General features: G+C 49.7%; 1 protein-coding gene across 1 annotated transcript in view; it reads right to left on the bottom strand.

The window, feature by feature from the left end:
• The window catches only part of LOC135819495 (flotillin-2a-like), a 13,681-nt gene extending 3,863 nt beyond the window's left edge, over positions 1 to 9,818 (bottom strand). The window contains exons 1-8 of the mRNA XM_065332712.1: positions 9,542 to 9,818; positions 9,154 to 9,235; positions 7,406 to 7,496; positions 3,646 to 3,798; positions 2,875 to 2,964; positions 2,103 to 2,216; positions 1,207 to 1,326; positions 878 to 910 (exon numbers count right to left, since the gene is read on the bottom strand). Coding sequence (XP_065188784.1) covers positions 878 to 910; positions 1,207 to 1,326; positions 2,103 to 2,216; positions 2,875 to 2,964; positions 3,646 to 3,798; positions 7,406 to 7,496; positions 9,154 to 9,235; positions 9,542 to 9,590 — 732 coding nt within the window. The 5' untranslated portion in view covers positions 9,591 to 9,818. The remainder of the gene's footprint in view (positions 1 to 877; positions 911 to 1,206; positions 1,327 to 2,102; positions 2,217 to 2,874; positions 2,965 to 3,645; positions 3,799 to 7,405; positions 7,497 to 9,153; positions 9,236 to 9,541) is intronic.
• Positions 9,819 to 10,064: the final 246 nt, after the last annotated feature.

The following is a 10,064-nucleotide window of genomic DNA, read 5'->3' on the forward strand; positions in this document are numbered from 1 at the left end:
AAAGAGACGTGCCCGTATCTAAGGCGTCCGGATAAGAGGCGTTTGAGTGTATTGTCAGCGGCGTCGGACAAGCTATGGTCACCACAGTATTGACCATACCACTCTCTGCCTCAGTACCTCGTGAATCAACAACACGCACTCATTTGGGCTCTAATTTTCGAAATTTTTCAGAGAGGCCACCGCAACCCCACGAGTAAATTGTACTTCAGGTGGCTGACCGTACCACCTTAAAATACCTTCCGACGCCACTGATTGTCCATAGTACACCCGTACTCTCAAGAGTGCATAAACAAGAGTATGCAACTGTGGTTATGGGTCAGTGCGCAGCGCGCTGCCTTCATTACGTAACTTGCCTTCATTACGTAACTTGCCTTCATCACGCTCTGAAAGCATGCATTCAAACTCACAATTTCTCGTACGAGCCCATCTGTTTTTGCTCGATTCGTTCAAGTACCTACGCGATCTCTAAATTCTGGCGCGTGAACTCCAGTTCCGTGCGAAAGTTCATTTCAAACCAGAGGAAAAGTGCGGTGTTTGATTTTCCGCAGTGCGCGGACAGCAGCTGAATGATGTAATGAAGGCAGCGCCCCACGCATCTGGCCCATAGAAAAGAGATCACAGTTGCATACTCTTGTTTATGGACTCTTGGTACTCCTACTTGCGTGATTCATTGAACATTCGAAATGCCATCAGTTTGGCCCCGAAATTCCCCCAAATTAATTTCAAACAATTTTGGAAGGTGGCCCAGGCACCTTGCCAAGTACATGTGTTGACGAACCACACGACTCCCGTAACACGTTCATAGCTTCCTACAATGCGTTCCAAAGTAATTTATACTCCGAAGTACATACGGACAATATCACCAGACAACACTTACGTTTAGCTCGTAAGCAAGCTCAGCATCGGCTTTCTGCTCAGAGCAGAAACAACACACAACAAACAGAACATGGTGTTAAAACGCAGAATTCGAACGCCGCGAAAGTCTATCGCTTTACAGTATACCCATATGATTGTATGGATGAACAAACAATAAGAGGATGAAAAAAGTGTTTATACTCCGAGTTTCACGCACTAAGCGATCATCAGACACCAGTAATGAGTAAATCTGGATCAGTACTGGTTTATATACCCACAAACTTGCAAAGTGTAAATGACTGCATGGATGAACATGACAACTTGACAAAAGCAACTGCGGGCACAACTGACCTTTGTGTTGACTTCCTGGTCATAGCTGGCCTTGGCGAGTTCAAAGGCACGGCGAGAGTCGGCGATGGCAGTGTCTGCAGAGTACTTGACGTCCAGGCGTTCACGCTCCGCTTCAGCTTTCTGTAATGCAGAAAAGAGAGACACACAGACAGATAGACAGAGAGAGAGAGAGTACAATAACAGTCAAAATCTGGCACCTCAACACAATACACTAAGGGGTCGTCGCAAAAGTTTTTTGTCGTCCCTGAAACGAACATTATTCGTTGGGGAGAGGGGGGGGGGGGGGGTGTGCGAGCCAAAATCACAAGGCGACTGACACTGTACATATAATTGCATGCGATGTTCGTCGTCCAGCATAGCTAATTGTATTCGTTTCAGAGGAGGGGGAGGGTCCGAGTACGAAACGAAATGAGACGACAAAAAAACTTTTGCGACGACCCCTAAAACAGTTCAATATGAACCACACTGGGTCCAGCGTACTATAGGATAAAAAGCACACATTCGGAGGACCATGCACTTTGCCTCGGGTGTCCAGTATCTCTCGATAGAGTGCAGGTTTTCATGGCCCACAACATGGCCCACAACAGAGTTACCGTATTGTCCGCAGCATAAGCCGCACAGGAGTATAAGTCGCACCCCATTTTTTTGCCACGAAATACAGACATCCACCCTATGTATCACCGCTAATTTGATCATCGGAGTATAAGCCGCACCCGCTTTTTTTCGCTCATGCGATAACATTGCACGACACGCGGTACTGTTACTTGTAGAACGTCAGTACCCCTTTTTTTTGGGGGGGGGGGGGGATTTTGAGTGTTGAAAGTACGGCTTGTACTCCGGAGATACAGGATGTTATACTGAAGTTTACAACTGCACGATGCTAACCAGTATCTCACCTTGATTCCGGCGTCTCTCTCTGCCTCCGCAACACCGATGGCCGCGTCTCTCTTGATTGCGGCAGTCTGGGCTTTTCCCAGCGAGTCGAGGTAATCTACGTTGTCAGTAATATCCTGTATCATTGACACAGCCATGCGAGCACATGGACACACGCGTGTACGTGCGTGCACACACAGACACGCACGCACACACACACACGCACACACACACCCAAACATTCATGAACTCGCACATGCATGCATGCACGCATACACAAACAAGTACACGCATGAAACAAAGAAGAACAGTTTGTCAAGAGTCAAGTCAATCGGAAGGAAAGCACGAGCTCCAAAGTTAGAAGCAGCCGACGTTCTAGCACTCTCGATGGGCCGATGGCAGAATTTGTTTTATCCTGAGTCGGCCTTGCTCCCACGAAAGTTGCAGCATGTATGTTCAACTTGCACATGGGAGTGACTACGCATCACCCCAACCGACTGCAAGCGGAGAAAACTTGTTCGATTTTAGGGAAACAACGTCAACAAGAACAGGGTGTATCACACAGGATTTAGCCTGGGCATTCTGACCAAAAAAAGAAGAAGACAAAGGCAAGGAAGGAGAGGAAGAGAGAGAGAGAGAGAGAGAGAGAGAGAGAGAGAGAGAGAGAGAGAGAGAGAGAGAGAGAGAGAGAGAGAGAGAGAGAGAGAGAGAGAGAGAGAGAGAGATATTGAACAGAAAAGAGAGAGAGAGAGAGAGAGAGAGAGAGAGAGAGATGCCGGTTGCTACACGCCATACCTTGATAGTGAAGCTAAGAATTTCAATACCCATACGTCCGACATCGGGTGAGGCTACATCACGTACGTTGTTGGCAAATACCTCTCGGTCCTGCCAGAGCAAGGGAAAGAAATAGAAAGGGGAAGACACAGTAAAACATTGAATGGTTGATGAAGTCAGAGATACTTCAAAAAAGTACAAAGTAGATACATGTACCGTATTTTCAAAAGTCGGTACAGCGTATACTCCGGAACAACAGTACACAAGGCCATGGTATGCCTAGTTCTCTAGACGAGAGAGAGAGAGAGAGAGAAAGAGAGAGAGAGAGAGAGAGAGAGAGAGAGAAAGAGAGAGAGAGAGAGAGAGAGAGAGAGAGAGAGAGAGAGAGAGAGAGAGAGAGAGAGAGAGAGAGAGAGAGAGAGAGAGAGAGAGAGAGAGAGAGAGAGAGAGAGAGAGAGAGAGAGAGAGAGAGAGAGAGAGAGAGAGAGAGAGAGAGAGAGAGGGGGGGTGGGAGGGGCAGAGTGCAACTTGTCAAGGTGAACACTCTGATAAGGCAAGCAACCAACTGTTCCAGGTCACCACTACAACAACCGCGGCCAAAGCGTGTCTCCACCACTTCTCGATCACCCTGGACAGGGAAACTAACAGTCCACGAACACCGCAATGTAGGGATCTCTCGAGTGGTTTGCTCATCCAAAACCAGCAAATACCACGGCACATGACATTGCACAAAGCCCAGTGACTCTGAGAAAAGCAAGCACATCATGCCCTGCTTCCAAGCGTCCACTGTACCTGATAGATCTCCTCGACAGTCAGTGTACCGAGGATGGCACGCAAGTGACCTTCCAGCGTTTGCAGGATGATGTTCTCAATCTGCTTGACCGTCTTGCCGAGAAACTGCTCGCAGGCCGTGGAGAGCAGCTCACGTTCTGTTATGACTTTTACCTGCAGCAGCAGCAGTCATGACACAGCGCACACGTGCATCCATACGGGTATGCAAGCATACAAACACGTACACACACGCGCGCGCGCGCGCACATGCACGCACACACATACATGCACGCACACACACATGTGTAGTATTGGCGCACCGTAGCGTAGGAGCACGTGACACTTTGCATGCATGACCTGTCATCTATAGAAACCTGTACGCCGGCCTGATAGACACGCTTTTTGCACACCACAGTCAATAGCCTGAATGCTTCACAGATTTTATTCTTCCTCCTGCCGCCACTCTGTCTGGTCCACACACATAATAATAGATATCACTTTTCCTACACTGTCTCCCTTGCTTTAGCAATTAGTTATGGATTCCGTTACACCGCTGGCGTCTCTTTCTCTTTCTTCATTCGCTACCTAAACATAACGTTTCCATTGTTTCTCTTCGATATTCTTTCCGCTAGTTCTCGCTGTCTTTTCCCGTAGTCTCGATCTTTCTGCCGCAAAGCCCGCTGTTCTCCGGCTAGCTATTCCGTACTCTACGCTGTCCATCTCGATCTAGCGATCCTTCTCCCTGCTCCGCTGCGCTGTTTTATCGATCTCCCCGATAGCTAACTTCCTCTATAAATTGCTAGTGTTCACAATCATTCTTTGCCTTTCCGTGATTCAGACCAAGAGAAGTACGTTCCCGAGAGTTAGGCTCTCTCGACCCCGAGTTCAACTGTGAAAGTCTGCGACTGTGTCGTAGCATTGATTGTGATCGTAGTTTAGAGAGAGAGACTTTGAGTGCATGAACTGTTGATATCGCCGATATCACACTGGTGGCAGCGGTGGTTCGTCCTCTACGTGCTTTCTTCTTTAGTCCTCTTGCTGTCTCGATCGCTACTTGCTTGCTTCTCTGTCCACTTAGCGGTCCTCGTTCCTCTTGTCCTGAATCTCGTTCACCACCTGCGCTCCGGTCACCATGGCTCAACCTGCTCCTGCTGGTGCTGCTGCTGCTGCGCCTGCCGCCGTCCCGCGTGTGCCTCCTCACGCTATTATGCCAAACAAATTTGCTGGTTCGCTGTCGGACAGCTGGCCGACGTGGCTCAACCACTTTCAGCAAGTGGCTACCATCAATGCCTGGACGCCCGCCGAGCAGAGTCAGTTCATGGCAATATCATTGAACGACGAGGCTCAGCTTTATTACCAGTCGCTGCCCCAGGCCACCCGACAGGGCCCAGTCGCTGCTCTCATTCAGGCGCTCCAGGACCGTTTCGTGCCTGCCCAGCGCGTGGACCTACACCGCGCCAATTTCAAGGGCTCACACCAGTCCAAGGAGCAACCACTGGGCTCCTTCTGCGAGAACGTAAGACACTCTGCACGCCTTGCCTACCCGGCCATGCAGCCTGCTGATTTGGATGTCCTCGCAAAGGACCAGTTCGTCCAGGGCCTGGATTCGCGTGCCATGCGGATCCGGGTCCGCGAGCTGAACCCCGCCACGCTAGACGACGCTCTTCGGGCCGCGATGCAACATCAGGCAATCCAACGCGCGAAGCGTCCCTTAAGACAGCCTTTGCTAATGCCCGCCAGTTGAATGCACTCGCCCTCCGTCGCCAGAAGAAGGGTTATGACGGCACCGTCCACACAAAGCCACGTCTCCAGGTCGGTGCTGAAGTGTCCGTCTTCTCGCCCGTCGTCCCGAAAGGAAAGTCGCCCAAACTACACAGCTACTGGTCCGGCCCGTTCGTTGTCCGTAAGGTGCTGGACTCTGTCACTGCCACCATCGAAGACGCCAGCAAGGGCCAACGGCTGACGGTCCACGTAAACCGCCTCAAGCCGTATATTCGGCCGCCTGAAGTGCCAGTCGCTCCTGCACAGTATACGGCCCAGATTAACCCGACCTGCGATGACGACCTACCCGTACCGCTGGCTGGCCCGCCGCCTCGCTATAACCTCCGGCCTCGGAATGCACTCCAGCGACCTCACCGCTATAGACAACCATAAATTGTAAGACCATTTTAAACGTCATCGTAAGACACCCTTATCTATATTGTTTTCCCTGCTTCATTTTTCTTTCATGTTTACTACCTGTATACTTTGAACACGAGGGCGTGTTCTCAAGAAAACAAGGTGTGGTGTAGTATTGGCGCACCGTAGCGTAGGAGCACGTGACACTTTGCATGCATGACCTGTCATCTATAGAAACCTGTACGCCGGCCTGATAGACACGCTTTTTGCACACCACAGTCAATAGCCTGAATGCTTCACAGATTTTATTCTTCCTCCTGCCGCCACTCTGTCTGGTCCACACACATAATAATAGATATCACTTTTCCTACACTGTCTCCCTTGCTTTAGCAATTAGTTATGGATTCCGTTACACCGCTGGCGTCTCTTTCTCTTTCTTCATTCGCTACCTAAACATAACGTTTCCATTGTTTCTCTTCGATATTCTTTCCGCTAGTTCTCGCTGTCTTTTCCCGTAGTCTCGATCTTTCTGCCGCAAAGCCCGCTGTTCTCCGGCTAGCTATTCCGTACTCTACGCTGTCCATCTCGATCTAGCGATCCTTCTCCCTGCTCCGCTGCGCTGTTTTATCGATCTCCCCGATAGCTAACTTCCTCTATAAATTGCTAGTGTTCACAATCATTCTTTGCCTTTCCGTGATTCAGACCAAGAGAAGTACGTTCCCGAGAGTTAGGCTCTCTCGACCCCGAGTTCAACTGTGAAAGTCTGCGACTGTGTCGTAGCATTGATTGTGATCGTAGTTTAGAGAGAGAGACTTTGAGTGCATGAACTGTTGATATCGCCGATATCACACATGCATGCACCCAGCCGATTCCAGCAATTGATGTCAAGAAGGCTCACTGTGAGCTCTAGCAATAATGCAAGCGCAGTGCAGTGGTCGTTCCTAGACCTCAAAGTTACGGGCGCCTCGGTCCACCGGGTACCCTGTACACGAGGTTTACTGGGCATGCTTTGGTGGCTTGTATTATAGTACTTCCCCTTAAGTTAGTACGTACTAACTTTCGAACTTAGCAGCCACATGAGTACTAACTTTCGGGGGTGGTGCTATCTTTCGGGGAGTACTTTTTTATCGGGGGTAAATGACACGCAGTGGGAAGCCTGCGCAACTCTAGTGTCCGTGCATAATGATGTATGTACTGTACGGTGTCTGTACATGTAGGACGGGTACGAACTTACTATCTTTCGGGGGGAACTGTCTTTCGGGGTGATAACCTCGGCAGCGGAAAGTGAATTTTTTATAGAGGGGTACTTAGTCATTGGGGAGAACTTACTTACGGGGAAATACGGTAACATAATAGAACCCTGTCTTGAATAGAAGCCTGATTTTCAACATACACTGTCGCACATAAGCCTGGTTTTAGTGTTGACATACATAGAAATACCTGTCTCGTATAGAAGCCTGCAAAATTCCCCCGAAAAGTCATAAAAGCTGCGGCTTTTATACACCACTTTACGGTGCTACTGCTCTTTTGCCAAATTTGTGGAAATATTGATGTCACATGACCAGATCACTGACCCTTACATGGCCACATGTGGTAGCGAAGGTAACAGGCCGCGGCTGGCCCATAGAAAGGGGAGCACACTCTTGGTCACGGCCGCACTCACCTGTGCTACTCCCGTTACCGTCAGCGCCACGCCCTTCGCCGTCTCCACCTGCTCGCATTTCGGATTTAGCGTCATCACCTCCAGGGACAGCCTGTGTGCACGGAAGAGCGTATCATGGTTCAGGTTCACCCTCGGTAGTACGACAACGATTACAAAACAAACCTCATTTATATAGTAGACAACAATCCAGAATCCTCTGACGTCACGCGTATAATAGTTGTACATATACATAAACATGCAAGTTCGGATAGTAAACGGTACTTATTATAACTTATAATTAAAGACAAAAAAGTGATGGCCCCTAAACAGGGTGGGTGACGTCCATGCCCAATGCCGTCCTGGCCCAAGCGACTGAGCGAATCCCAGTGACCAGTCGGTCCTACAGTCGGTCATGTAGCAGCCACCGTATCACAGGTGCGATTTTCCCACTCAGCATTATTTGCCCGAGTCTCTAATCATGACACGAGCAGCTGCACTGGGTGCTTATTGCCATTGGCAACGGGCGGCCTCAGCTAGAAAGCATACCGCGCCAGTCAATTTTTTGTCCTTTATAAGACCCCCTCCAATGTGGCAATGACTCTGGCACCTGTTGGACAGTGGTGCAAAAACAAACGCCATGCCATGGTCAGTAACACCATCACTCCATGTCATGGGTTAGACCATCAGCAGCATGCATGGTTTTAGACCATCACCAAAATATTATTAAAGGGGAAGTTAAGGCAAAAATTAAAATTTCACCAGTTGTAGTCTTCGGGGTGCTGAGTCGAATGGTCTTGGTCCGAGGAAGCTGAGACGCTCCCTTCCTACTTGAATCCCAATCGAACTCGCGCACTTCCACCGAAACTGGGTGACTGCGCCCTACTAGATGGGGATTTGTATGCAAAATCTCACTAAAAGCGCCATTTCGTTCTTATAAAAGCACGGATGACCGCGATTGGCCCATATGCTGTAGTCTTTTGGACGCTGAGTCGACTGGTTTTGGTCCGAAAAGGCTGCGATGCAGCGTTCCTCCTTTATTCCCAATCGAACATGGTTGAAGAAGCGGTCACGTGGTCCTGGGTGCCCAAATCACCTGGTCACCACGCCAGCAGGTGACAACTTTCACACCAAGGTTCAACTCGAGTTCAACTCGAGTGACAGGACTGCACCCAAAAAAGGTCAAACAGGCTAGTAAGTTGTACCCTGCAGGCACGGTGACGAGGTGACTGGTGTACGCAGGAGCACGTGACCGCTTCTTCAACCATGTTCGATTGGGAATAAAGGAGGAACGCCGCATCGCAGCCTTTTCGGACCAAAACCAGTCGACTCAGCGTCCAAAAGACTACAACATATGGGCCAATCGCGGTCATCCGTGCTTTTATAAGAACGAAATGGCGCTTTTAGTGACATTTTGCATACAAATCCCCATCTAGTAGGGCGCAGTCACCCAGTTTCGGTGGAAGTGCGCGAGTTCGATTGGGATTCAAGTAGGAAGGGAGCGTCTCAGCTTCCTCGGACCACGACCATTCGACTCAGCACCCCGAAGACTACAACTGGTGAAATTTTAATTTTTGCCTTAACTTCCCCTTTAATGTCATGGTTTAGACCACCAGCAGCATGCAATACTCTGAGGACGTAGCCGTGACACCCTCGAGAAGCGACCACCGATGCCACGCTCCTGGTTCGTCATCAACAACTGAAGGTATCAGTGGCACCCGGTTGAGTCCCGTTTCCCGACACGAGACAGTCGGTGGGGGTCGTACACTCACCGCTGTACGTCGGTGAAGCACAGGCAAGACCAGCCATAGCCTCCGACGATCATGCGCTTCTCCTGCGAGCCGATGCATCCACCTGGTGTAGAGACGGGGGGAAACGCATGGGACACATCACACGCCAATTAGTAATAATCGCTACACGACATGAACAAAACCATTCGTGATTCATGGGTGGAAAACAAAAGTTAGTTCTACACGTTCACTCACGCCAGGAATGTTTTGAAAACACATGGCGTTGAGTTGTGGCTATGGAACATGGGCTGCACAGTGCAATGCAGGCTTCTTCCAACAGTATTCTAAACAGACCCAAACCATGGATAACAAAAGATCGCCCCCTGTTGCAAGAGTGAGAGCTAGAGAGGCTAGTAGTAGTCGCACTCACCAGAAAGTACCAATGCCTCGTTCGGGCCGGTCGTGTGAATAGCACCCATGGTGAGCGTGGGGTAGAGACAGGCAGATTTTGCTAGTGGTCGATCCTGGGGAGCACCACCTGGCTACTCGTTTGGCTGGTGCTTCTCTCAAAACTCAGTCTTCCACAGCTAAATCACCACCACCCAGCACAAACACACAGCTAGCTCCACCGTAAGCTCAAAGTGCAGCACCGTCTTTTCCAGCAAAAAAAGCCAAGAAGATCGAACAGCCTGACCTAGCCGCACATTCTAGCCGCACATTCTTCGTAGCTTCGTGCGCCGCCTTTCTGTGGCGATTTTGCCAACATTTTTTTCCCAACGAGTCACCAGTGCAGTGGTCACTCATGCAACAGGAGTAAAGTCTCTGACGTCATAACTGCGCCTCAAGGAAAGAATGCAGGATGATCGGTGTTTACGTTTGACGATTCATGCGCTCAGCTCAGATCATGATTGGAGTTCTTTTTTTTGTCGTGATGGACGTACGAACCGAGGTTG

This window comes from Sycon ciliatum, chromosome 6 (assembly GCF_964019385.1).
Source record: "Sycon ciliatum chromosome 6, ocSycCili1.1, whole genome shotgun sequence".
In the NCBI taxonomy this organism is placed as follows: Eukaryota; Metazoa; Porifera; class Calcarea; order Leucosolenida; family Sycettidae; genus Sycon; species Sycon ciliatum.